Raw genomic sequence first — 27,898 nt, forward strand, 5'->3', positions numbered from 1 at the left:
TTACTTGCACTTAGGGTTGAAATGGCTTTTCAGAGGTTCCCAGCACTTGTAGTAGTTCTTATCTAGGCGGTTGGAGGTCTGGAGGCCCCACTTGGTGACGGCCAGACTGAGGGACGATTCGAACATGAAAGCCTGTTGGGAAGAGGGAAGGTCGGTTAGGGCAAGAGAGTGCAAGTTTACGTCCAGGCCAGGTGGCTCTGCTCTATCACAAACAGGAGTTGCACACACCGTCCAGCCCTGCCAATTTCTGCCTCCGATCAAGCCAGGAGGAGAAAGCACTTCAGAGCTGGCATTGCGATGCTGGTATTAACCAGGTCTCCGGAGTGACTTTGGATTCCCCGCATACCCAGGAAGGTGAGGTTCCAAAAGCTCTAGTTCAAGGTCTGTTGATGATCATCATTAGATTTTAGTGGGTGGAGAAAGGAGGACAGTTAGGGGTTTTGTTTCTTTGTCCATAGGCTAAGACAAAAATTAAATTAATCAGCATGAAAATTCCCAGCTTCCTGCTCAGGCAACAATTTATGTGGGCAGATGATCAAAGCTGTCTGGCATTGCCTGTCTCCAGGGGAGCTCCTGGGAGCTGAACGGTGCTGATCGGTAAGGGAGGTGAATGCTGCAGCCGTTTGTTCCAAGGACTTTTCCAACTTGCCAGCAAGCAGCTGGGCTGTACTTTGACAGTGGCACAGCCGCAGGATGCCGTGCTGTATTCGAAATCTTACTGGCTCCCTTGGCTCCTTACCATGGTCCCTTCTGCAACCCTCTCAGGCTCCAGCTTGGCTTTGCTCGCCTTCTCAAAACAGTCAGCATCTGGCCCATGAGGAGTCATCATGCTGTGCAAGCTGGCCCCTCCGGGCTGGAAGCCTTCCTCCTTTGCTTCGTAGTGGCCTTTGATGAGCCCCATGAACTCACTCATGCAGTTCCCTGCAGGAGACATAGAGAAGAGGTTGCAACGCAGCGTGATTGGAAACATCACAGCTGGGCTGTGAGCTCCTTGAAACCCATGAGCTAAGTCGGGCTGTGGGTGGAGTGGAGGTTCCTAAGCAGGACATCGCAAGAGAGGACATCAGGGATCCTGCAGGCGATGCTTGTAAAGCTGTACAGGATGTATCCCACTCTTAATTATCTGGATTCTGAAACTGAGAGCTCCCTAATGAAGGTGCATTGATGTTGGTAGACCTGTGCTTTTCCTACCACCTCAAGCTGTGTAAGTAGTACACCTGCATACAGACTGCATGGTGTAACGTGATATTTACAGACTTGGGTTAGAGATCTTAAAGCACTGGAAATAAAGTTCAATATAACCATCCCTGTGTTGCGGGCACGGAGGCACAGTGTGCCTGGCCGGCAGTCTGGTGAGAGAGCCTGGTTTGCTGTCCCAGGTTATGAACTTGAAAGCATTTTGTTCGATATTCTTCTCCCGCCTCCAGTCCAGCCAGGCGCTTCAGTACCTTATCCTTTGATTCATGCATTATTTACTTATTTCTTGAGAGCCACTGTATGGCCAAAGACAAGGAGCCAAATTCATCTTTCCCCAAGGAAGAATACTTTTAAGGAGACCCTCTGAAACCAATGGAGTAATATACCACTAACTTAGGTAAGGATGGCTATCTATCTCTAATCATCCAGTACTTACTGAGTTATGCTTCCTGTAAGGGAAGTACTTTAACAACTGCCATCCCAAGCTTTCAGCTTTAGTAGACCTGATGAGACTAAACAATATGGCAACTTTCTGCTTAGTGGTCAGTTTTTACGAAACCAGGACACGCTTCTGTAGCTATGTTATATATAGCCCTTTTCAACCACTAGTTCGGTCTTCGTTAAGTACAATCCAGGGTCTGAAGTGTTTAACAACAAAACTAATTTAGCTCAAAGCAGAGTTGGCCTATATATGTATGCAAACATTTATTAATTTTCATCCCAAGTTGTCAGTATCTCATGTAAAACCAGATTATTATGGGTTTTTCATTGAACTCGCTCATGGAACAGGCTGCCCAGGGAAGTGGTTGAGTCTCCATCCCTGGAGGTATTTAAAAGCCGGGCAGACGTGGTGCTTAGGGACATGGTTTAGTGGTGGGCTTGGCAGTGATAGGTTAATGGTTGGACTCGATGATCTTAAGGGTCTTTTCCAACCTAAACGATTCTATGATTCTGTGATTCTATGTACTCCACTTAGTGCACTCAGACTGCTGTACAGACCCTAAGAGCTGGATCGCCAACGCGCCTGCAACAGGACTCATACTATTGCTTACGAAGAATGGGCCGGTGAGTAGGAAACCAGGCTAGGACATACGAGATGAGCTGAGTCCAGTTGCTTACTCATTCGCAGATTTCCTACATCACCCCAAGAACTTAGACGTGCCTCCATTTCCTTTCAGTAAAATAGCGTTGTCCTCTACAAGCAGGATGCTGTGAAGTTAAAATCCCTTAGTGGCCATTAGATGTTAGGTCCCACTGTAATGAGAATCACACAAGTACTCTCCCAGACACAGATGCAATATATGGTATAAAAGCTCTATCATCAGACACATTTTTCAACTTGTGGTCCAAAGACCCTAGGAGTAATTCACAGCCTCCAGGGATGTAGAAAGGTGACCAAGAGAAGTCAGTATTTATGAGCTGCACAGCCACCTTTGTATGTGAAATTGTTGCAGTGTCTGGGGGGAAATTTTTGGACCACCATTGCTATATTTATACTTGGGGCAAAGTTAAGGCAAGACGGAAACCATCGCTCTGAGTGCACCTGAGTTCTCCAAACACCGGCTTTCCACTGCACCTGAGAAGAGGAGGCAACAGGGGATTTCTGGCAAACAAAGTAGGCTTTTTGTAAAATATTTGGAGAGAGGAGAGTTCAGCAGCACTGACCTTGTGCTACTTTTATCCCAGAGTTGCTCTGTCCCGTTACACCTTTCTAGTGGTACAAGATTCTCATCACTGCACTAATTTCAGAGGGAACTAACGTGCAGTGTCTTGATAATTGACTATTGCGATATCTGCGTTACCCGCTCAAGCTCTGCCCCTCCGTGGCTGGGCTAGAGTAGACAACCAACCTGCTCATCATGAATTTAGTGCTCAAGCCTATGGCCAAGGTACTGTTGTCAAGGGAGTAGCTGTGGTAGTTGTCTGCATGGGTACTCTTAGTTCACGACACAGACAAGAGAACGAGAATTATTTCAGCCGTCTTCTACCACAGATGAAGCAAGGTTGAACAAGTTCGTGTTGTTCAACACAATGTGTCTGTGGAAAGTTAGCACAGCTCTGCTGATGCGCAGCAACTTAATCGTGGTAAACCGGCTGTGTGTCTCACCTTTTAGGGTCTAATAAAAGAGGTAACTGTGACCTGGCACTATCCCAGCGGGTCAGGAGGCATGTTTCCGTGTCACACTCATTATTGGGAATGAAAGCAGAATGACAGGGCAGGACTTTGCCTGTGGGATTTACTCAGACGGCGGCACAGCTGCCTTGCAAGCACCACTAATTCTGCCAGCCCCCAAGATGCTTGGAAATACGTCTGAGTAGCAGGAGGAGCTGGCCATTAAACTGTGGTTAGTAAGTGTGCAGAAAGCCTCTCAGCACTTCAAAGTGACCATAGTGTGACCTTGATATAGCTTCTGAGATGGGGCCTTTTAGCTGTTGACAGAAGAGGGTGCATGAGCAAGCTTTCCCCCTCAGTCTCATAGAGCAGGTTGCCTCATCCCTACCCTGGAAGGGCAATCCCGTGTGGGCAACTGGATTTCTAGCATCCATTCAATGCAATATGTGGCCATGCTCTGCCAAGACGAAACCAAAAAACTGCCAAAAAGAAACCAGCTCTGGTGATGGCAACCGAATCCCCCCAAAATCAACCAACTGCCTGAGAAGGAGCCCAGCTCCTGATCTCTGGCTTCTTAGACGCCAGTGGTACCTCCATCACTCTGCAGGTGGTGAAGAAGGGCTCACGAGAGCCAACTCAATCCTTTGCTGTAACTTTGATCTCACCCTGAAAGTGGCCTTGGCCAGCTTTGCTTCTCACCGCCTGTGATGTCATATTTTCCTTTCTGCTGTTCTTTATCTATGTACTCTAATGAGATATTAGGCAATTCATGGCTGGTTGACAAGACAATTTCTGATGCATTTGTGCAATGCCAAGTTCAATATGCACCCGGTCTCAGCGGGAGCCCCTTGAGTCCAGATGCATCCATCTATGCAGACACCACCAGCCCATCATCTCTGAGTTTTCCTGAGATGCTCTAAATAGGAACGTCTTTGGGTTTGTTCATTTTCCAGGGAGGACTGACTGACTCCAAGAAGCTGACTCTAACTGTGCCAGGGGCAACAAATCAGACTGCTTCTTCCCTGCCCGTGCTCTCAAATAAATGGAGGTTTGTTTTTTTCCCTGCAGTCCTGTACTCGAGCACAACCAACAAAAGGCAGACGTACGGTGGTAGTATGGTGGACGGAAGGTGTTGTTAGCTACCCCCCATCGCGGGGGGAATATGACAAAGTCAGCAAGTGCCACTCCAGGACGGGTCGACTTGGCTGTCAGGACAGTGAAGATAGAAGGATCCTGAAAAAAGCAAAGCAAAAAGCATGAAACAGAGCAGGGCTCAGAGCTATCTGCTCAGGCCATCCAGCCGGTAAACCTGACTGATACGGCCTCTCCCTTGCCAAAACACTTTTACCACCTGCACCTGGTGGTGTGGGTGAGATTTGTGACCCTGTGTGACAGCACCCAGCATCTCAATCCCCTGCTGAACATGGGAGACAAGTGATGGGACTGGATGGTTTTTCCTTTAGGCAGCCTTGGAGAGCCTTCCCTGCCCCAGCAATGATGCCCTTGGAGCCGACGGCACCCATGCAGGGGAGGGACAGCCCCGCAAGGTGGGGTACTGTAATCCCAGGAGCGGTCTCCAGCACTCCTCCTACCACGAAACCGCACCTCTTCTTCCTTAGCCGGTTACAGAGGACAGGAACATCAGGCTGGAGGCATCTAGCCTCACAGCCCTGTTAGTTTACAAACAGGGAGAACAAAGTGCAGAGAAATTGTGGCTTGCTTCAACGATTTTTGAAGTCTCTAGTCCAGTAAAGTGATTTTCTGGGCTTCGATCCCAAAACCATCCTTCTCCTGGCAGGTTTTTCTGGAGTTTAAACAATACTTTCTGTTAGTTGTCTCACTAGAAACCCTCCAGTCTCCTTGTACACCCACTTGCAGAAGCAGCGCCAAGAGATGGCATCGCTGCGGGCACCTCTCCCACTGGGCTGGTTTCCTTTTTAGAAGAGCTGCTCACATTAGTTTTGGCTTTAGTTATTTTCCATAAGATCTAGAAATTATTGCAATGAAAGCTGCCAGCTCTTCGAACGAATATCAGTGCTGGGCTCAGAGGAACCAGGGGAAGGAGTCTGTGCAATTGCAAGAAATAAATCAAGGCAAGAATTTGAAGCAAAAAATCTTTTTGCTGAGTTGCACAGTGTGTGTTGGCTTCAGTATTCAGTATATCCTCCAGGGCGCAGAAATTCTGTGCTAAGCTGCATAAAGCTGTTTAAGAAGCTGATCAACCTCGAGTTATGTCTTTGTACCACAAAGGAGGTTGTCTTTCTCTACAGGAGCTTCGTTTGGGCCCAGGGAAAGCAGCGCAAGAGATTTCACACTGTTTCTTAGAGCACCACATATTTTTTAACAGGTGCTGAGCCCCTGGAGCTTAGGGTGAGTTTGGATGGTACGGTATGCACGCAGCATTGGTCTGTCTTGCCCAGCTCCAGAACTTACCGCGTGGTCAAAAGCAACAGCATTAATGACCATGAATTTTTCCAGATGGTATTTATATGGCGTGTAGTTCCCATGCCAGGCTACAACATTGAAGGGGGAGAAATCCTACCAAAGCAAAGAGACAGAGGGTTACCATACACAGCCTTCCAACTTGCTGCACATATGCAGGGCACTGCTCTTTCCCAAATTAAAAATGGGTTTAGTGCTGGTGAGAGGTGCACCAGCACCTGGAGCACAAAGCCCTTTAGGCACAGCCCGACGTTGCGAGGACGTGGTTTTCCTCAGCATTTCCACTTGGTGAGCCTCAGCCCTCCCTCTGGGGTTTGGTCTCTAAGGGCTTTCGAGTGCTCAGGCAGTGCTTGGACAAGGCCAGCTGCAACGCTGGCTCTCTGGTAAGGAAACCCTGGCTTTTCACAGCAGCCCCAACTCCTCTTTTCTTCTCTGTCACTATAAACATAAGGAAACAGTGAGGCAAAAAGACCATCGTTGAGTCTTTGGGCAACCAAGTCTTCACAAACCCTTTTTTCCAGACTGAGGAGCCTCAACTGGGAAGATGAATGACCCAACAAGGCAAGGGCTCAGCCCTGCTCCGCTTAAACCAGCAGGAGCTCCTGAGACTACATACACGCTACTGGGTTGCATATCCCAGGCCACACACTGGCAGTTGCTGCGCTTCAGTGTTACCTGTTCTCCCGGGGCATCCTCACCTGCTGGGCTGCAAACAGCTTGCCCTGGTACTTGCTGATCACCGTGTAGCCCCCCGGCACTTGACGGTCCTCGTACCACGCGACGGGCACCAAGAAGTCACGTGGGTTGGCCAGGCCGTTGGCTCCTGTGACAGAAAAAGAGATGTCGGAGCTCTTTGGGCAACCCGCAAGCAAAGCGGCTGGTGCAATTTCCCGGCTTCGTGGTTGTCCTTCTGCATTTTGAATGACCTTACTGCTTCTTGGCCCACCATGAGACCTGAAGTAGTCATGTATTCTTGTGCTCCTATGAGTAGGTAATCGTAATACATCCTAGCATTTAAGTCCATGCTCACCTTATGTGACAGGTCTCCCCTAGTTCCCTTCTGAACAAGATTAGTACTTCATCCTCAAGTAAAGGCATGTAACAACTAGGAATTAAGCAAAAAATGGAGGGTGAATTACTCTCTGTTCCTGGACATCCTGCTGGTTGGACACTTAGCCATGCAGAAGTTACGAGGCAGGTCATGAGGGGCCCAAATACATTTCTGAATGCTTGCAAAAAGAGTAATGAAATAGTGATGGTGATACCTATAGACTCTGGGCATACTGAGGGGTTGGCTAGCGTGAGGAGTGCATTTTCAAAGGGCAAAGCACCATACGGGTGCTGAAGTATTCTTCTTCTCATTAGTATTATTGTTACAAAGTGGTTTTGAATTTCTTGGATAAAAATGCAGACATTACTACCTGCTGCTAAGGTTTAACAGTCAGTGCTTTTCTCCAGCTGTCATTTTTCAAGTGAAAAGTGAAGTTAGAATAAAGTAAGACTGAAATACAAAGGATCTTGGTCTCTGAGGGGAAGGCAGGTAGGTGGTGAGAAGAGGAGCTCTTATAATTACCACCTCCTGAAAAGGTTTACAGGCAAGTGCACTCATTTTCTTTTCTCCAGAAAGTAAACCTTATAATAGATTCCTGCCTTCTGGAAACCTAAAACCCCCCCCCCCCAAACCCAGTCCAACAGTGTCTGAAAAACCAGCTAGTGGGAAAACTTGTTACAAACAGGCTGGGGCAACAATATCAATAATGAAGTGGAGGAGGCACAGAGCGCACGAAGTGGGTGACGGCAGGTAACCTCAGCTGGCTGAAAGGAAAGCTGCTGAGAAATCACTGTAGGCTTGATGTGGAGAGAGATGTAGTCAGCACATGACACAGGAGAGGTGCTCGGGGTCCCATTAAATGGCTGTAAATTGGGTTGGTTCCCCACCGCAAGAACGATCGGCTTCAGTTTCAGTATGGCCATGAGATGTTTGCAAAGGCCCTCTGCATGCAGATGGGCCATGCCAAGCTTGTTACTGACTGATAATACCTAGGCAATTTCCTTCAAGCATGGCCAGTCTTTTAGATCTCAGAGAGCTATAAAACAAGCCCAGTCTAGTGGGGAAAAAAACCCAACCCAACCTAAAATGAAAAACAACCAACCCCAAAAACAGTCTGAGAGTGGAGAACTGTTGGTACCGGTTTTGTAGTTATTTTAGCTCAGTTTCACTTCCTTTCCCTGAGACAATCTTAGTAGCAGTAACCAGGAGGTGTTTTTCTCAGCAAGAAAAGTTTGGAGGTGAGTACTCCAGGGATAAGGAAGGTGAAATATCCTGAGCTGAGCACCTCTGGAAAGCTGGCTGGGAAATCACAGCAGGGATGGCAGGGCTTCGGATGCCGTGCACCCTCGCAATGTCTCTGTCACGGCAAGAGGCTGGGCCTTCGCGATCTGTGACATTGCACGGGCCAGGAGGCAGCTGGCAGAGGATCTGTGATTTATGGGAGAGCTAGACCTGTGCTCAGTGAAGGCAGATCCGCCCTGGCAGCACAACACAGAGGTGCGAATGTGTTGCTGATTCCGGTCCTGTGCTGCTCATTTTACTGATTTTGAATTCTCCAGGGAGAACAGCTTCTGACACTGTGGCACTGCAGGCTCTAGAGCTCTAAGGCACCTCTGTTCACAGAGGTGGGGGGAAAAGCACTGGATTAAATCTAAAATGCGGCTTCAAGAATATCTGTTGCCTCTGAAATCTGCCTTTCCTTTTACCAGGTAAATTATCTCCTACTTACTCCAGTTTATGCCATACCTGTAAGTAAGGGGCATCAGCGATGATGGCCTTTTGAATTTGTTTTGGTAGGACCAGATTCAGAGCCAGCAGATGGGAACTCCCAGATCAGAAAGGGAGAGACAAAGTGGAAAAGGGGGAGAGAAATGGTCCCTTCAGTCCCAGGGGAACCTTGGAACAACTGGGCTGTCACATTTCTTCAGGGGGATGCTTGCTCTGCTGGGGAATAACAGCGCTGGGATGGAAAGCATTTTTGGGAAGGAGCGGGTGCACGGATGTATTACACAGGAGATAAAAGGATGGGCTGGGGCTTGTAATTCCTGGCTGTCTCTATGAAATTCACTGTAGGACTGATCGGAGATTGTTACCAATGGGTCCCAGGTCAGGCAGCTCGAAGTGTGCCCCGTACACCTCCAGGATGTAGCCTCTGGTCTCTCCAAACACCTCCACACTGAAACGCATTCCTTGCTGGAAAACAAAGGAAGATACTAGGATCCTCCCAGGACTTCCCTGACAAACCACGAACAGCTGAATGCAGGAGCTGGCTTGCTCCAACATCAGGCTCTGAGCCACAGGCAAGGTGCAGTCAGCCCTTACCTGAATGACACAGATTTCATTGGGCTCCACTAGCATCTTCCCAAACTCGGTTGTGATGAGGAGTTTCCCTTGCTGGGGCACTGTGGAAACAAAATGCAGGCAGAGGAGCTGAAGCGACGTGGTGAATGCCTTCCTCTGTCCACCAAGAGCACTCGGGCTCCAGGGAAGAGCAATGGGCCCTTTCTGACCCTGCTTCACAGCAGGACCGGGCTCCCTCTCCCATGCAGAGCCTTGCAGCAGAGATGCCTGCACCGGAGGGAGAGCTGTCAGACCAGCCCCGTGGCCCCCACGTCACAGCAGGCGCCTGTGTGAGGTTAAGCCATCCGTCACCTCGCATCCCCTTGACGTCGGGTTTGAGCCACAGATGCTAAGCCCAGATAAATGGGTGTTGATATATCCCGGGCCTTACCTGTCCATATCATGATCTTCATGTAAAATGATGCATGTACCCATCCTCATGACCCTGGCAGTGTGAGAAGTCTGGGAATAGCTAATACTCCCTGCTTCCTGAGGGTAGACGCAATGCTACACTAACATCTGCATTATTTTCCTGGACTGTCCTGGCACAGGAGAGCTCACATTTTGACTTGAAAAACTAGCAGATTTACAAAACCTGTCCTAGCATTTTTACTTCACAGTATTGAGGGAGGTGAATGAGAACAATTTAATAGCTATTTTATGGGAGAATTGCTTCTGTTGGTGACCCGAAGGCATTTCTGTCCCTCGGTCAAGAAAGACACAAGCAAATATCAGGCTTCTGATACCACTCAGAATATTTTTTGGCATGTGCGCACTTTACGTGCCAAGCTTAACACTCACCGTGGCAGTCTGGTTGCCTGAGGCTGGCAGAGCGCAGGAGCTAAGCTGCCGTGCCAAATACTCTTGGACTGAAGCAATGAAGGCATCTAGCTGTCAAGTTTTCAGAAATCCTGAGGCTTGTATTTTCCAGAAAACCTCAGCCTGTGGCGTGCCTAATACCAGTCTGGGAAGCGCTGGGAAAGGATCCCTGAGCACCACGCCAAGGAAGCTGGGTCACTGCTCAAAACCAAAGTTGAGGTCTGGCACAGAGGTTGAGGTCTCTGAGCTGCACAGGAGCGGTGCAACCCGCCCAACAGCCCGGCTGGTGCCAGACCACCAAATCTGGGTGGCATGAGGGTGAAGCCAACCCTCCCTTCCAATCTTGGCCATTGGGCCCAGGCTCTAGAGGAGCAAGAGGGAGGCAGGTGGCAATCCAGATGATAGACCCTTGTGGGGGAAAGGAAAAGCTGAAGCATCAACTCACCAATTAGGAAATCGCCATCCGAGTTATAAAGGCATCTAAAGAAAAAGGAGAACGGGAAGGTCAGGGTGCTGTAAGTCCCAGGCACACACCATGACCACAGCTGGGGAGTTTTTGAGCTGGGAGATTGACGTGGCGGAGGTCTCTCCTTCGGCACCAGAAATGCTGTTTGCAAGTCAGTGAATGCAATATACGGGCCAGTGGAGAGGAGGCAGGGAGGTTTAATGTGCATGGCCTGGAAGCAGGATCTCCTCCGACCTCTGCCAGGTCCCTGCCTTTGTGGCCATGGGTGCATCAGGCGTTGTAAACTGGGGAGCAGGGCTGACTTCCCCCATGAGCCGCTGCAGAGGGTAGTGATGCCCATCAGAGGCTGCATGCGTGCTGACCTCTGAGGAGCAGCTCCAGTCCCTGGGACGAGAGCACCCGGATCCAACACATCCCCTCTTGCTGCATCCCCATGCCCAGCTCCCTCCTTTTCTTGGTGGCTCCCCACCCACGCCCCCAGTACTTGGCCATGGAGCACAACCTGCTTTGCAAACACCTGCCATGGACACCATGAACGTCTTTGCCTGTGCACGCAGGAACACAGGGACGTGGAGACAGCACTGCTGGGAGCAGCTGGACTCAAGCACAGCGGCAACAGACGTACGCACGCAGGCAGCCAGCCCGGGGCAGCCCGAGCCTCCGGCGCAGCAGTCACTGACCTGTCGAGCATGGAGGTGTTGCAGACAAAAATATGGACAGCGATGCCATTGCGTCCTCTGGGCTCACCAGCACCGCACAAGGTGTGCAGTCCCTGCGGGCAAACCCAAAGCACCGGGAGTGAGCGGCGGGTGGCGGGGCAGAGGCCAGCCCCCTTTCCTCCCCTCATCCCACCTCTTTGCTGGGGCTCACCCCCCTCCCTGCTTCCCGTGCTGCTACCAGCCTGTCCGCATATGGTCTTTGGCCAAACATGTTGGGTTTACTTTAATATCTCAAGGTTTCCTTAGCAATCTGTGTAAGCTGGTGTTTTCCAGCCCAGGGACTGGGCTTTTTTGAAGAGTTCCTTGAAACGCAATGAAGAAAATCAAGTCTACTGTCAGGTGGCTGAAATCTGGGATCCTCTCCCCTCCCACAGATGCTCTGCAAGCCCAGAAGTGTCAAACCCGCTGCTGTTAGCCCAATGCTGAGCATCCCGTGTCCTCTGCTACCCCCCGAGGTGGAGCAGAGATGGAGGATGCCCAGATGCCCTGGTCCCCCAACTTACGCTCACAAAGTCCAGCTTATTCTGAGGGGCTTTCGGGATCTCGAAAGGTTTCCATCGCAGCTAGATTGCAGCAAACAAAAAGCAGAAAAAGCGATGCCAGTGGTTATAATGCAAATGGTGGCAAATCAAAAGAAAGCAGACCTCTGTCCCCCCCCCCGCTCCTGAGGTAGCTTTCTCTTTCCTCTTTGCCTTGCTTAATTTGGTTTACAGGTTTCTATTGATTTATGGAGCTTTTTTCCCTTTTTAATCTTAATTTTGTAAAATAATTGACAGGCCTGTGTAGTGCCAAGGTTAAAAAAAACCCACCCTATTTAAAAGCCGTCTCTTCCTCTATTCCTAACAATACTGTTGAGAGCAAAGAAATTCAGATGAGCCGGCTTTCCACAGCTGAATTGTCATGGTCCCGTGTTCCGCTGGATGATTCACTCCCTCCACGACCCGAGCGTAACACTCCGGTTTGCTCCACCTCATTTTCCCCACATCTGAAGCAGAAATGTCTCTACCTGTGTGAGTGGGAGCTGCGAGCAGCACTAATTACCTCTTGCAAAGCCTGTCGAGATCCTCAGGCAGAAGGTGCCAGAGGAGTGTGAAGTATTTATTACTGCTAGTGTCATATTAAGGGTCTTTGCAGCTCTTGGGGATGAGGTGCTGTGGCTGAGAGCCTCTCACTGGGAGGATTCAGTGCAGACCAACCCAAACACCCCAAAATTAGGAGGATGTTGATGTGGCCAGCTGCCAGATATATCCTCTGCATCGATGCGCTTGACCCCAGATGAAAGCGCCTGTGACTCTGGGCATCCATGAGAACATTTTCTTGCTTTTAGCTACCCGACCCGGCAGCTCTTGACATGTTTTCAGGCTGGTGCCCTGAGAAAACAAAGTTTATGGCACTGTGTGCCTGTGCCTGCTGCTCCCCAAAATTTTGAACTATGTGAAATTTCAGCTAAATTTGAAAGGGATACAAAGATATTAAATTCCCCCAAGCCTCATGGAAGTTTTCCAAACCCAAATCAAAATGTGGGTGCCCAGGTGACTTGTCAGGCTCTCCTGGAGAGCCAGCCTCGGGAGGAAACAGGCAACTGCGCCCAGCAAGTACATCTGCAAGTAAGGCTGAGCGAAGCAGGGGCTCATCGCTAATTAATCAGCTGCACCCCAGGCCTGGCCCCACAGCTTCCATAGGGTGGAAGGGAAGAGACTGCTGGAGAAGCTGCGTGTTCTGGAGGCACCAAATGCACCCACCAGCAGATCAGATCTGACCGTTGCGAGGTATTGGCACCTCACAGATGAGCCAGTAAGATAGGGCTGAACCTCAGGTTTTGCTTTCGGACTTCTTTAAAGCATGTTTTCCTTTGGTTTCCAAGACAGCCTTCCAGACATGAACCAGGGCCAACACAAAGCATGGTCAAAAGGTGCTCCAGAGCCTGCTGCCACCCCCAGCAGTGGGACCTTCCCCAGCTCCCATTCATTTCATGGCAGCTGTGAAGGCCAGTGGTGGCATCTCAATGTGAACTGTTCCTCTAATGATTGTTTTAAGCCTTCGGGGTTGGGAATTGGGACCCAGTTGACAGAAACCATTGGGAAATACTGACAGAAAGGACACATGGAGACACAAAGAGAGAAGACCGGGGGGGGAAAGAGAGAAGGAGGGACAACAGGCAAAAGAAGAGAAAGAAATGTCAGGTATAAAGATGGTCTAAAGGGAAGCAAATTTTCTCACTGAGGAATGTGGAAGATGACAGTACATCTGCAGATGAAGTAATAAGTATAGTGCAGTTCCTACATAACAGCTTCAGTTTCCCTTTGGTCCCTGTGGACACCTCCACAGTTGTCATTCCCGTGGGACGAGGAGAGCAGGATAGCGGTTTGTCATCCAGCCCGTTGGTCGCAACTGAAAATGGTTTCTGGCCCCTCTCTTCCGCAACGCTTGCAAACTGCAAATCCACTGCCTGGCTCCGTGCGCTGTTCGTCCGCTGCCTCTCTGCTGTGTTTGGGTCTCACCGATGCAAGAAGAGAAGAACGAGCGCCCTGAGCCAGAGGAGAAGTCCAAGACAGCCAGTGGCACCCAGCGCCAGGTGCTTAAAATGGGGAAGCTTTTAGAGCTGTTTCCCTGCTGTGTGATCCGTGAGCCTCCTGAGATACGGCACCTCTGTGCTCACTATTACTTCACAGGTTTTCTCTCTCCAAGGTTGGTCCAATCACTTTCTGAACCCACCTGGATCCTCTGGCAAGAAGTTTCACAGTTTATGCATTCATTTTTTTTTTTTTAATGTGACATTCATTATTGGTATTAATTTTCTCCCTGCCTCTCAATCATAGCTTTCCTTGGTCATCTCTGTTCCAGGCTGGAGAGCTTTCTTCTGTTTCACCATTTCTTGCACAGGTGCCAGCCCATATTTTTTTCATCACCTTTGTCCCCTTTTCTCTTTTGTCTCCTGTGCCTTTTATGATTCTGCCATTGTCTTTGGGCAGCGTTAAAGGATATTTTTTCCCATTGACTTCAATGATCTTTGCATAAGGTACCTCCATATGGCCATCCTTTTCAAGGGATTACAATCGGGAAAGCACCTTAGGTGAGCTGGGCAAAAAACAAAGCACCGCAGGGAAACGTCGGTCTCGTCCAACAAACGGAACCTGGTCTCTGGCTCTGCTTCAGAGAGGATGAGAAGGAAGGCAGGAAGACGGCTCCCACTTACTGCTAGGAAATAACTCCTCTGGGTTTGATGATTGCCATCGAAAGCGGTGAGAGAGAGAGCGGGCAGGAGCTTCGTTGCTGTTCCCTTAGGTAACGGATGTACTACGCGTAAATGGCTTGAGATGCTTGAGAGCCGGGCATCTTGGAATTACCGTAATCATAAACAACCGTAATGGTAGATGTGGGCTACGAAAGGGCTTCAGGCATGGATGAGGTGGTAGCAGAAGTCATTGGAGCTTCATTTGGGAAGGAGCACCAAAGGGACCTAAATGCCAGCCTGTCACTGCTCCTTGGTCAGTGGCTGGAAAACATTCCAGCGGAGCTGAGAAAGTATTTAGACACATGGTGAGGCTGCTGGGGGTCTGGAAATTAGCTAATGATAATGCATCAAAGGGCAAAACCTGAGAGGAGTAAAAACCGATGACCATGAGGTGGTGCTGAGAGGAGAATGGCAGGAGGAGAGAGTCAGATTAGCAAAGCCAAATGTTCTGGGTCTGGCAGGGAACAAATCATGATTAAAGATGATGGCAAGGCCGTAACAGAGGAAGACAAATGCCGTGTCTCTGCGTGACTCTCCAGAATGAAGCTTGATTTCCCACGAGGCTGCAGGGAAACGGGCTGGCAGCCAGCAGCCTCTCCGACAGCGCAGGGAAGGAGGGGATGGATGGCAGAGACATGCTGCTGCTCTGCCTGCTGGGCTGGGGCATGGTGGGCCTTTGACGGGGGAAACTGCAGAGGAAGAGAGAGCAGCCTGAGAGGTGGCCAAGAGGAGCCCCCAGGGGAGATGCTAGATAGCACAGACCAAACCCTGTGACACCGCGGCCGTGCTGGGAAGCAGCACAAGCGTCCGTCGAGGTGGGAAGCAACAAGCATCGCATCGAGGGCTGTCCTTCCTTGGATGACCCATAGGTAGGGAACAACGGGTGGCAGTCAGGACCCAGCTCCTGTGTTGGCCAGACCCCCAGATCCCTACGGCTCTCCTCAGACCTCTTGCAGCTCAGTGCCTTTGCACCCCTGGTTAGCTTAATATTTGACTGCCCTCCTGGCAGGACCAGGGCTCTTTCCAGCATGGTTACCTGGTTGGGGTCAGGCTCAACTTCATCCCAGTCGTGTGTCAAGTGGCCCTCCCTGAGCGGTTTGAAGGGTTTGTGGCAGACGGAAGGTAGGATCCGGTACAGCCAGCTACAAAGAAGGAAAAGACCTGGATTAGCCTGGGGAAGAGGTTAAACCCTGCTGGCTGATTGAGCTCCTAAAGGCATGAATAACACTTACATTGGTGGCAATTGGACCAAAAGGTGTATTAAATATCAAACACCAGCTCACAGCCGGAGGCTTCCAGAGAGATAGCTTTGGATTATAGGCTCTAAATACAAATATATGCTGTTCTATGTAGGTATATGGCTATATTTGTGTTTACATATAGTTACATATGTTTATATTCACACACATATATATATGGATATAAAAAATAAAAATACACCTTTATCTGTGGCTGAAATAAAGCAATCTCTGAGGTGGAAAAAAAGCCTATTTAAACACAGCTACAAAGCAGCTCAGACAAGACAGGGGCAAGCACGCTATCTAACTGAAAGTACAGAGGAGCTTTCAGGAGACAGAAGGTCACAGCCAGTATCTGAATTTGGATGGACTACTGACAGTAGCATCCTATGCCTGACTGGCCATACCCATAGGACCACCAGTGAGCCCGTGCCGCCAAGACCAGAGTTTTATGTGGGATGATGCTTCCTATTGCTGTAGGAGGTCCCCCATGCCTCCATCACTGCCTGGGACCATCACTCTCCTTCCTTGCTGCCTGCTGTGTCCATGGCTGCAGCCCCTGCCACCCCCACCACTCCGGTGGCCCTGGCCGGCATCCGCACACCGTGCACAGGTGCAGCCAAGCCTGAAGCTGGGCTTTTAATCAAGCAGGAGAGCAGAGGTAATCAGGAAAGCCTGAGCTAGGCAGGGCTGCCAATGCCTTTGATGTGTTAACAGCGGTGGTTGCAGTTTGGGTGGGTGGGAGAGGGGAGGAGGGAGCTCTCCCTTGAGAGCTGGAAAATTTCCATCAAGGACATCTTCGTGCAGCAAACAATGATTCATCCCTTTCCCACGCACACCACGAGCTGGCACCAGCCTGGAGAGCAGAGCTCTGCTAGGCAGCTCAGATGATGCATTCGCCTTTCATTTGAACGAACAACAGAAGGGACAGAAAAGCCGCCGTGGGAGAAGCAAAATGAGAAACCCGTCTTCTGCAATCTGGTCATGGCTGGAGCACGACGACCGGGACAGAGCTCCGGGACGTTTGCTACCAGTTGGAACAAGCTGTCCCCAGCACTGCTGGGAACGCGGGGTAGCGAGCAGTGTGCTGGGTGCCCGGCGCTGGTCTGAGCCCCTGGCCAGCCCCGAAACGGGTACAGCCTGAGCTGGCGCCTCACCGGCCATGGCCAGCATGCAGGAGCATCCCTTAGGAGGAGGGAAGAGTCCTGCTCAGAGGCTTGTTTTTGACACTGTCCGTCGTGCTTACCCATGCCACTCGCAGCGGTGATGTTTTTGCAATAGTATCAGGGCTGAGACCCTGAGGTTGTTTCGCACAGCACACAGACCCCTCGGGATCATCAGGCCCCCATGAACACCCCCTCCCCTCCTTGCTCAGAAAACTCTTTTCTTCCCCATACTGACACCCCTTTTCACAGCATTTTTGCAACCCACTTGCCCCACCAAAGCTTTTCCACTCCCTCTCCCGTGGTTTTCTGCCCTTGCCCCTCCGCCAGCACATGGTGAAGGTTTTTCACCCACCCGGGCTCACAGAAAGCGCTGGTGGCACAGAGGCATCGCTGCCCACTGCTTGCCCCACGCGCCCCACGTCGCCCACCCGCTGCCGGGGCTCGCCGTACCTTCGCTTGTTCGTGGGCCGGGGACAGGTGAAGGCAGAGCCCGAGAGCTGTTCAGCATACAGGCCGTACGGGCAGACTTGCGGGTTATTCTGAACGGGAGGAGAAGGAAAAATAAGGAGTGAGAGGCGGCGGCATGGGATTTAGCTCTGGAGCTCACGGCAGAGCACTGCGGCAGGTGCCCGGTGCCCCGATGCCATGGGGTGGACTGTGCTCCCGAGTCTGTGCATCAGCCCTGGCAGTCACATCTTCTTGCTCCCATGAGGCTGGATGCCCTGAGGGTACCAGCCAGACTCCAAACCCCATTCCTGCATGCAAGAGGCCACAGAAGTGCCCTAAGGAGTCGGCACTGCCATTGAGGCAACACGCCCGCTGCTAGAGCAAGCTGTACAGGGCAGTGCTCAGTAGGGTCGGTGATAGGAGTGTCAGGGAAAAGGGGATTATTCCCAACACTTACAGACTGCAAAGCAGACTGTTGTTAGGCACAAATCTTTTTGAGATCAAGTGTTCAGACGGGCAGCTCCAGAGCATCATGTCTGTCTGGCTTTCCAGAGAGCTGATAAAGACTCGCAATCGCTGCACCTTTGCTTCTTCCCTCCTACACACTAAATACCCATTTCTCCTGCCAGTGGTGTTTGCTGCCCAAGAGTGGCAGTGACCTGTGTGGGAGCCTTTGCTTCTCTGCAGGGCTTCTGCACAGTGACAGCCCTCCTTTGGCGTACAAAGGGGGCACTTTCCCCTTTGCAGAGCCATGGATATGACTAGCACAGGTTTAGCAGCCCTTGTGAGTTCATAAGTGAAGGACAGAGTCCTCCCTTTCAGAGAACAGAAACAAAACATTTTGATCTAAGTAGGCCAGCATCTATTTGTCAGAGATCAGCAAGAAGCAAAGGCATCCAAGAACTGCAGGAAATACCCCGGTGGGACAGTCATACACCATTCGCTATCCCATCTCCCTCCTGCAAGGTCTAGTTTAGCATCATCCTGTCATCCTGCTGCGGCTGAGCGGATCAGCCATCCATACGGTACCAAACGCTGCCCTGACAGGTGGGCAGAAGGAAGAGGTAAAGCTCTCAAAATGCACATAGCTTCCAGCCCTCAAACTCCATCTTCTCAGTATGGGTATGCAGTGAAGCAGGGGGATCAATAGCCCTTGTCATTTTTATCTTAGCCAGCACTACTGCAGATGCCAGTCTTTTATAAATACTGCAGAAGAGAAAGGATCCACCCCTGGGACTGGAGATTTTTTTGTCTAACTCGTGTTCAGATTTTTCTATTAACTCTTTTGACACCGAGTCCAAACTCTGTCCAGATGAGGGTACCTCCAGCAGAAGCCGGAGGGTTCTCCTCTCCTGGAAAGGGGTGCTGCTCTGAGAAATCACGAGGAACACATCCACCACAGCCCACTGCCTGTTCAGACCAGCGGTCACCGCTATTGATCTCCCAGTTTTAAGGTGCCTCTTTCTTACATCTTTTCTCCACCCCTCTGCTATAGCCCATCTCAGAAACAAGACACAGCACCAGCTGAGCCATCAGTCCGATCCAGCACAGCGGTTTTTCTTTCTTGTGGACACACCATAGGCTGCAATGCAGACCTAGGGGACATATATATGCATTTAAGGTGTTCTAGTGTTGTGTGTTACTATCTACACTGGCACACAACGTGTAAAACGTCAGAACTGGGGAGATCCAGAAAACTCAGGAAAAGCGAAGGGTGAAGTTCCCTGTTTGACCTTAATTCTGCTGGCCCCTTTGCACAGAGGATGAAGAGGAGCTGACTTGCACCAAGGGATGTCATCGACTGAGCGTCGGCTGCTGCCATCCAAGTCCAAGGGATTACAGGGCATCCAAGGGAGGGCACGGTCAGCCCCAAAATGTGTGCTGGTGTAAAGGAGACCAGCGTAAAGGAGATGAGAGAGCTTTAATTCTTCAGGGTTTTGTTCTTGCCTCTGTGGACCGAGTGGCTAGCATCACATGGGTCGTGATTCCTTTCTTTAAACAGAAAGAACCAACATAATTTATTTTAATCTAACATGCTCAGAAGTTAGTTACTTTTAAGAATGAATCTGTCGGTTTATTACTCCAAGTGTTCATGTCCCCTCCCTACGAAGAAGCTGCTCTCCTGCCAAAGGCTTATAAACCTGCCTCATCGAACCTGATTCCTACAGAAGTCCCGAAAGCCGCCTCTCCTGCGTGAGCACATCTCTCTGCCAAGCTTCAAACTTCTGCTCTGGCTTCTTCCTTCTCAGTGTGGCTGAGCCACTTCTATTGCAAACTCCTTTTGGAAAAAATGGTGTTAAGTGGAGGTAATTTAGGCAAGTCTTAACTCCCTAGGTGAAACTTGGAAGCTCATGAGTAACTTAAAACCAGACAGTATGAATGGAAATCTTTAATTCTGATTTTTGCCCGCGTCTTATTATTCCAGTCCTGCATAAAGAAGGCTCCTGGAGACTTTTGTGGTGGCAGAGAGAAAGGAAACACGTTAAGGTGAAAAGAAGCCCAGGGAACCAATATTCGCTCTATTCCATGTCATTTTAATAAAGCACATTAAAAATCTCAGTACCTGTCCCTCTGGTAAAGCTCCTGGACAGCGTGGATCCTCAGAAACATGTTCATTTCCAAATCCTGACATGTACTGTAAAATAAACCACACAACTCATCAGTGTTTTGAAAACACAAGCAAAACCTCTCCAGACAACCCATCCACCTCTTCCCGTGCTTTTTTCCAGGCTCTTTGTATGCATTAAGACTTTCTCAAGTCATCTACTTGCGTATTGCCACAGACCACTTTCACAGCTCCTGGCTTCGCTTCGTTAGCTAACCGTGAGGTGGACTGGGAAGCACAGACGGGATTTGCTCTTCTGCTGAATCTGCACGTACATTTTGACCACATTCTGCACCATGCAGGCACTTGAGAAATAAGCCAAATATCAGATATACAGTCAGACTCAAGAACAACAGGGTCGCAAATAGGAAGAACTGTACACCAACATTATGGAGGTGTGCTAGCACCGTCCAAGTGAAATCTGACTTCACTTGAATTGTGGATGTTCCAAAATCTGCAGACTGCCTTGCAAATTCGTGCACTCAGTCATGGCCCTCGGGCGCTCAGGGATTGAAACCGGGAGTCATTTGGTTGTCAGGTTCTTGTGATACATCCCCATGACCATCAAGAAAAAGGTCAGGACGTAGCTGGGATGAGGGAGGAAAGGAAACTCAGCTGGGATTTAAACCATGTCACTGGTTTGCCCTAAGTGAGTATCGCCCAGTTGGGCGTGAACCATGGTAGTAAGCAAGAATTAATCCATTACCAGGTGATAATCTGGTTTTCTAGGGCGATGTGTACCTGAGAAACCCATGGATCGAAGGGACCTTCTCCCATACCTGCTCTGCCTACAGCTGCTGTGGTCCGAGGGAGAGCATGGCTAAAAGCCGCAGGGTCCCGGAGGATGCGGCTCCCAGCTTTGTGGCACTGAGAAAAGCCGCACAGTAAACCTGAGCCACACGAGGGAAGCAGGTATAACAGAGACCTTAGCTTTGCGCTGACAGAAATGTAAATACAGTCCCTTCAGATGCTATAGAAAGGCATGAAGCAACTCTGTTGAACTCTGCATGAACACCGAGGTGTTTTGGCAGCGATCAATGGTTCAGCTCCGTGGCCCGGGGAGAGAGTTAAATATTAATGCTCCCCTCCGTCAACTGCAAGAGTAGCCGGGCTCCTCGTCTGCCTCACACAGCGGCGCTGGGATGGCAAAGCCCAGGAGTCCCAACCCTTGGCTGACACATGCACGCTTGCTGCGACGGGGCGGCTGCGGCGCTGCGATGCGGCTGCCGGGGGCTCCAGGGCTGAGAAGCCCCGGCAAGTGGCAGGCACCCTCCCTCGGTGCGGTGCGACACCCCGGGAGGCAGGGGTCTGACACAAGGGCGGAGAGACAAATCCCCCAGACCTGGTTTATTATATTATTATAGCGCCTGGGTTATTTCCCCAAGGGATTCTCAGCCTTGCCTAATTTGCAGCCCTCCCTAGAAATTTCCCAGTGTAGCAGACACTCAGAGATCAAACCTGAAACCTCCTGGGAAACCGTGTGCTTTCCTCAGGCACCTTTCAGCGACCTGTAAGAAAAGCCCATTCCCAGGGGAGCCAGGCTGGCTGGAAGCCCTGCTTAGCCTGAACCTGAAAATCTCGGTTTCTGTTGGTTCAGGGAGGATATTTCTCTCCTTCTTACAAACGAACAAATGAATGTACATCGCTAGGACTCTGCTCTCCGCTGGGTTCTGCAAGGAGCATATTGATATGCAAAGCAGCAGGTCACCTAAGCAGCCTTGGCAAATGTATTGTACTGGAGCATTTCTTTTTTTTTTTTTCCTTTCTTTTTTTTTTCCCTCCCCTCTTTTAAATGGAAATGCAGCACTATCTGATGGGACTGCAGCACTTCCAGAATTAACTGAGACCTCCGCACTGCATCCTCCTCTACCAGCAGCGTAAAGGTGGTGGAAGCATTTGCCTGCGGGGCAGCCTTGATGGAAAGAGGAGGAAAGGGGGAAGAGGAGGAGAGGGGCGTGCTGATTTTCTGGAGGCATAGCCAGCAAGGCCCAGCAGGCTCTGCCATTAGCACAGCAAGGAGAGGGTTAATGCAACGTGCAGGCTGCTTTGCTAAGCATCATCTGCAAAATGCTCAGCTTGAAGCTGGTGGAGAGCTGGGAGGGGACAGTCTGTGGTTCTCTGGTGGGTTTGTGCATCTGGTAACCAGTGTGTGTTATCCCCAGCAGCCCCCTGCCACGCTGCTGGGGTGAAGGGGAAAGGAGGCAGAGAGCTTTTGCCGTGAGAAATCCATCCCCCGTCCTTCAGGCTAAAAAGCTGGCGACCTGCACAGCTGGCCTGCCCATCCACATCCCCCCAAACCCCTTTGCTTCTGCTTGCTGGGCCAGGGGAAGGAAAGAAAGCCAACTCAGCAGCAAGCATCTCGTGCTGGCAGCTGCTCCGTGCCCACGTTGGTGCTGCACAGCACCTTGCCCGGCCCCACGCGGGCAGCTGGCTCGCCAGTGCAGCGATGCAGGCAGCTTCCCACTGGGCTGGATGGAGAGCTGCTGCCTTCCTCGGCTGCGCCTCGCCAGGGGCTGCAGAGCCGCTGGTCGTCGCCCAGCGATGCAGGAGGCTGGGCGTCAGGGCAGGGGAGCTGAGTCGGGGACGAGGTGGTGTTTGGGGGAGGGTGGCATTGCCCCGCTGCCCTGATAGTGGGGGCAGAAGCTGCTGCATCATTGTTTGGTCAAATCGATTCTTCCTTGCCAAGAAAAAAAAAAGAAATTAATCCTCAGGTTACTGCATCGAGGGCTGAAAAAAAGACATTGGCAGGACTGCAGCCACGGGAGGGGAGACGTCGTCCTACCGGTGATCTATCACCCTGAGTGTGGCTCCAAGGCTTTGCCTGGATGTTCAGCGTGGCTTTTCTCATTCACTCGTTTTATTTCGTCTTTCCCTGTGGCAGACCTCAGAGAGGCTTTTCTCCTCTCCATGCCCTTAGTGTCGAACACTACTCGGGCTGCCAAAAATAGCTGCGCCGCAGCAGCTCCCTGGGTGCATCGGAGGCGTCGTGCTCCGGGTTTGTGCAGCACCACGCGGGGACCCTGCTGATGCAGGTCGGCCAGGAGCAGCGGCGCAAGGGCCAGGCACACCACGGCCCTTCTCCCTGCCGACCCTCTGAGCCCACCTCCCAGTTTGTGTTGCACAGGGTGGCCCCGAGCCAGGGGAAATGACCCCTTTCTGCCCGGCACCCACACCAGAGCATCCTTCCTGGGGGAAAACGATCTGGAAAGATGGAAGCCAACCCTTCTCCATGAAATGCACCATGTTTTTAGTCCAAAGTGACCTCCCTCTAGGTGTCTGCCTGGCCTCCACAGTTGCTAGCCATGTTCTAGGTGTCTTCATGTTGTGTAGGTTGACGGGCACTATTCTGGTAATTGGGCAGGTGGTTTCTCTGTAAAACAAAAAGTTCTCTGTGGTCCTTTGTTTTCACTTCTGCTTTTAATTACTGTTGTTGTTATTTTGTTCGAGATCCTGCAGCTTTTTATGCAAACAGGATCTTAGGAATTCATCTGACTCCACTTTGGTTTTTGTTTTGTTGTTTTTCAATAAAATGGGAGAGATAAAAGCCCAGCACAGCATAAAAAATTCAGCAAAGCTCATTGATTGGAATAACTGGGATGCAAAGCAGAGTGCTCGCAATGGGTGTCGTGCTCTGACCTATAAACCATAACCTTTTGTTCACTGGATTAGACAGCAGGCATGGGAAAAACGCATTTGAAGTCTGAACACATAGACTGCAAAATAATTAAGGCCCTTCTTCAAATGCTGCATAATACATTTCTCTATCAGCTCCTGCTGCAGGACACAGGAAAACAACATTCATCTCTAGACAAAAGGCATGGCACTTTTTACCAGCTCAGACCAGTCAACACCAGAGCGTCTAACACAAACCCGCAGAAAGAGGGACATGAGCCATCGAGGCAACGAGCAGGGCAGGTCTTTCACCCTCTCTGTGGGGCTCCACGGTCTCCTTGCAGGGTAAAACCAAAGCACCCAAACCGGAGCTCTGCCCCGGTGCTGCCCCAGTGCCACAGGGCCAACGTCTCCAGCAGGAGCTGCCATCTCCCGACGTCTCGCCAACCCTCTGCTCCAAAAGTGCCAGGGATGGTCCAGGGCCAGACCCTTCCTGAAAGGACCTGCCCAGTGCCAAGGTGGGTCAGGGCACTCAGCGGAGGAGGGAAGAGAAGAGTGGATGATGGGAGGAGAGGAGAGGAAGGCTGAAGCAACGCGTTTGGAGGAAAGATGCAAGGAGCAGATGGGCTGGGGAGAGGTAATGACAGGGGATGGATGTATATGGCGTCTCAGAGAGGAGGCACTAGCAGAGCAGCCTGTTCCCGTGGCCAGCTCTGGGCAGACCTGTGCTCAGCCTGCAGCCACAGTCACAGCGGCCAGCAAGGTGTTAGGCGCTGCTGGGAACGAGTTGGAGATGGAGACAGAAGATGCTGTCAGGCCGCTCGTCCAAAGTGGTATGGGGGCCAGGCTGCCCTGCTGCTGAAAGAGGATGGTGAGAGCTGGGGGAGTCAGGGACAAGCAAGGAATGAGCACAGCAAAATTTTGCTGTATGAGGAGACAGGACTCTTCAGAGATGAAGAAGACGACTGTAAGAAAGACCACTATGTAGAATAATGAACATCACAGAAGGTGGCGAAGGAAGACGCACATATATCTCAGGCATATCCAGAGCTAGGAAAGGGCTTAGTCACAATGACAGCCCTGAAGTCTGGGGAGAAACACGGTGGTCCTGCACAAGCTCTTGACACCCACCGCGCTCCTGGGGTGAGCCCTTGCTGCTCCCGCCTGCTGCAGCGTTGCTCACGCACCCCGATGGCCCCGGGGCGGCTGGCCCCCCGCTGCCACAGCAAGGTGCCGATGGGTGTCGGGGTTGTGATCCTTGAGTTGCTACACATGAGCCGTAAACCCGCCACATCCCGCCCTTCTCCCCAAACTCCCCTATGGTCTGGCAGATGGTGGCAGGGGAAGCTCCTGCTGGCTGCCCCGTTGGGGCTCGGAGAGGAGAGCGTGGCCGGAGCCCCGGTGTGCCGGCGTGCCCTGTGCGGGGCACTGAGCAACTGCCCCGGGATGGAGCCGCTGCAACCCTGGGCTGCCAGGGAAGATGGCGGCCAGGGTTGCAACATCTGGGCAGATGTTCCCAGCCAGATTTCATAGGCTGAGGGGGAAACACCCCCCCGGCAGCCGGGGCAGGAGGAGGGGTGCGCGTGGAGGGCGGGGGAAAGACAAATCCTGCGATGAAGAGGTCCTGTACCTGACCAAGAATGACTTCCAAAGGAGGAGAAGAGGGAGAAAAAAGCCTATTTATAGACGAAACACAGAAAAATCCTTTATCCCAAGAGAACTTTAAAAATGCACCTTGAAACACAAAAGAGGGGCACATTAAAATGAAAGAGACACCAAAAAAATGGTGCCAGCAGAGTGTTCACCACCAGCAGTGGTGGGTCGCGGGCACTCGACCCCCTACCTGCAAGCCCGTCATCCTCCTCCTGGTCCTCCTCTTCTTGGAGCAGACACGAACCCCAAGCAGGTATCTGGCCGGAGCAGCCTGCCAAGCAAAGCCTGCGAGCTGGTTGACCGAGCCGGGCTGGTGGCAGGCTGACAGTGCTGGAAGTGAGAAAGTCCAAGGGAGTTTTCAACCTGTTTGCTCAGCCCAGTCTGTGTTTAACCAAACGCCAGCCCTTCTCCGCCGAACCAACCCCAGGATCGATTTGAAGATAACAAATGGGGATTAAGGGGGACTGGGTTCCCTCACTGCTCCTTTTCCACCTTAGATGTTAAAAAAGGGGTCGTAGTTCCCACACATGGCAGGGGAAAAAAAGAACAAGGTGTTTAAGGACAAAGAAAAGCCATTTTTGCAATTGTTTTATAAGCTTCTTTCATGAATTATACCTCTAGCAACTTTCATATACGACCCTCTAAATGTGTAACAAATATTTGTTCGTTATGCTTCTGAGCCATGGTACACTGAGGATAGAAAGGATCGCATCTCTGTCTTGGTGAAGGTAGTGGTATTTGTGAAACACCATGTGGCAATATTACACAGCAGTTTGGGGCCAAAGGTAGGGGAGGATTTTGTATTCCTGTGATTAGAGCTAGAGAGGGCAACTTATAAATTCTGAAATATTAATATTTTTCAAGAAAGCTGTTGCTGAGGAAGGAGTGGCAGCAAGCATTTAGCTACAGAATACTAATGAAAGTAGCTCTGCATTTCCAGAAGTTGCAGAAAAAAACAAAAAATCAATTGATTTTATTTGGTTTTTTTTTACTTTGAATTCTCATCTCTCCTCAGGGGGAAAAAAAAAAAAAAAAGCAATATTTTTTTCCCTGTCCGTGACCTGCTCTGCTATAAGTCCTGCCAGGAGGAAGTCTCTGGGAGGCACACACTGACATTCGAACATGACCCTGGTTAACATCTCCTCCTCTCCTGGAGCATCCTGGAAGCCTTCCCTCCCCAAAGCAGTTACCAGTTTGCGTGGCCCCCACAGCAGCCGGCGAGAGCTTGGGCTGCAGGAGGGACAGGTCTTAATTGCTTTGTCTTCTCTGAAACCAGCACCTCCTTACCCCACCCTGAGTAATACATCAGAGCCACCGAGAGCTGCCACTTTTTAAGGTCTGGCAAATGAGGCTGGCTGCTACAAGAGAGAAGATGGGGCGTATGAAGAGACAGCGGTTATTGGTGGGGGGAGAGGAAGAGCTAGTTTTCTTTGGCTGTCGCCCCTAGTCTTAGGATCACAGGGTCGTAAGATAATTCAGGTTGGAAAGGACTTCAGAAGGTCACTAGTCCAACCTTCAGCTCAAAGCAGGGTCAGCTCTGAGATCAGACCAGGCTGCTCAGGACTTTTTCCAGTCTTGTCTTGAAGAATTCCAAGGATGGAGACTGCACAGCCTCACTGGGCACCTTGTTCCACTGCTTCATGGCCCTCACGGTTAAAAAGCTTTTCTTTATATGCAGCTTGAACTTCCCTTGTTTCGACTGATGGCAGTTGTCTCTCATCCTCCCACCATGCACTGCTGTGAAGAGCCAGGCTCCATCAGCTTGGTAACCTCTCCATAGGTATTGGAAGATGCTGTCTGGTTCCCTCAAAGCCATCTCTTCCCCAAGCTGAACAAGCCCAGTCCCTCACAAGATGTGGGCTCCAGCCCCCCAGTCAGCATGGTTGGCCACTGCTGAACCTGCTGCAGTTAGAATCATAGAATCATAGAAACGTTAAGGTTGCCAAAGACCCTTAAGATCACCAAGTCCAACTGTTAACCCAGTACTGCCAAGCCCACCACTAAACCATGTTCTTAAGCACCACATCTACATGGCTTTTAAATACCTCCAGGGATGGAGACTCCACCACCTCCCTAGGCAGCCTGTTCCAATGCCTGACTACTCTGTCGGTGAAGAAGTCTTTCCTAATATCCAACCTAAACCTCCCCTGGTGCAGCTTGAGGCCGCGTTGATCGGTCTTTCCCCAAAACTGGACATAGGATCTCCTCTTCCCCTACCACACTTGTCTCCCTAGAGCCGGAGCACCACAGCAGGCCACACCACCTCACCTGCTTCTTCTTTGTTTCTTCGTTCATTTGTCTCCACAGCTGAGGCGTTCTGAGCCAGTTCTGTCGTCATTTTTGCATACTGTTTTGCACATGACAAACACTGAGCAAATAGCAACAAAGCAAGCACAGATACAGCCCTGGAGACATGGCGTGTGGGGGAATTATTTGGAAATGGAGATAGAGAGCTGCAGTTGAAGACTTGTCTGGAAAGCAGGAAGACTTATTTATTGGCAGCACTGGCTGGAGTTGGTGCCTCACGACCAACAGTGTTGTGATGACCGAAGAAAGCAAGTGTCCCATCCTTTCCTAAACTCTACTGGGACTTTTTGCCTGCTTGAGAGCCACCTTGACCCACTGCCTCCAACTCCCCCAGCTTAGGGACAGTTCAGGGGCTGAGCTGGGCTCCTCTGGTTTCATGACACTAATGGTTTTATCACAGAGTCATCAGGAACAGACTCAGCTAACCTGGCTGCACAATATTAGGTAATGTTTTCTCTAAAACAGATCAAAATGTAGCCCCATTACAA

General features: G+C 50.8%; 1 protein-coding gene across 1 annotated transcript; it reads right to left on the reverse strand.

Moving 5' to 3' along the window:
* Positions 1 to 27,441, reverse strand: HGD (homogentisate 1,2-dioxygenase; the record flags this gene model as incomplete). The annotated part of the gene is made up of 16 exons (XM_082336699.1): positions 1 to 132; positions 740 to 921; positions 4,417 to 4,543; positions 5,744 to 5,848; positions 6,451 to 6,575; positions 8,897 to 8,996; positions 9,126 to 9,205; positions 10,408 to 10,442; positions 11,109 to 11,200; positions 11,651 to 11,710; positions 15,419 to 15,524; positions 17,237 to 17,325; positions 19,797 to 19,868; positions 20,056 to 20,143; positions 20,545 to 20,728; positions 27,372 to 27,441. 16 exons carry the CDS (start codon positions 27,439 to 27,441, stop codon positions 1 to 3), a joined length of 1,647 nt encoding a protein of 548 aa, XP_082192825.1.
* Between the last annotated feature and the right edge of the window lie 457 nt (positions 27,442 to 27,898).

Source organism: Platalea leucorodia, assembly GCF_965183815.1.
Source record: "Platalea leucorodia genome assembly, chromosome: 2".
Lineage (NCBI taxonomy): Eukaryota > Metazoa > Chordata > Aves > Pelecaniformes > Threskiornithidae > Platalea > Platalea leucorodia.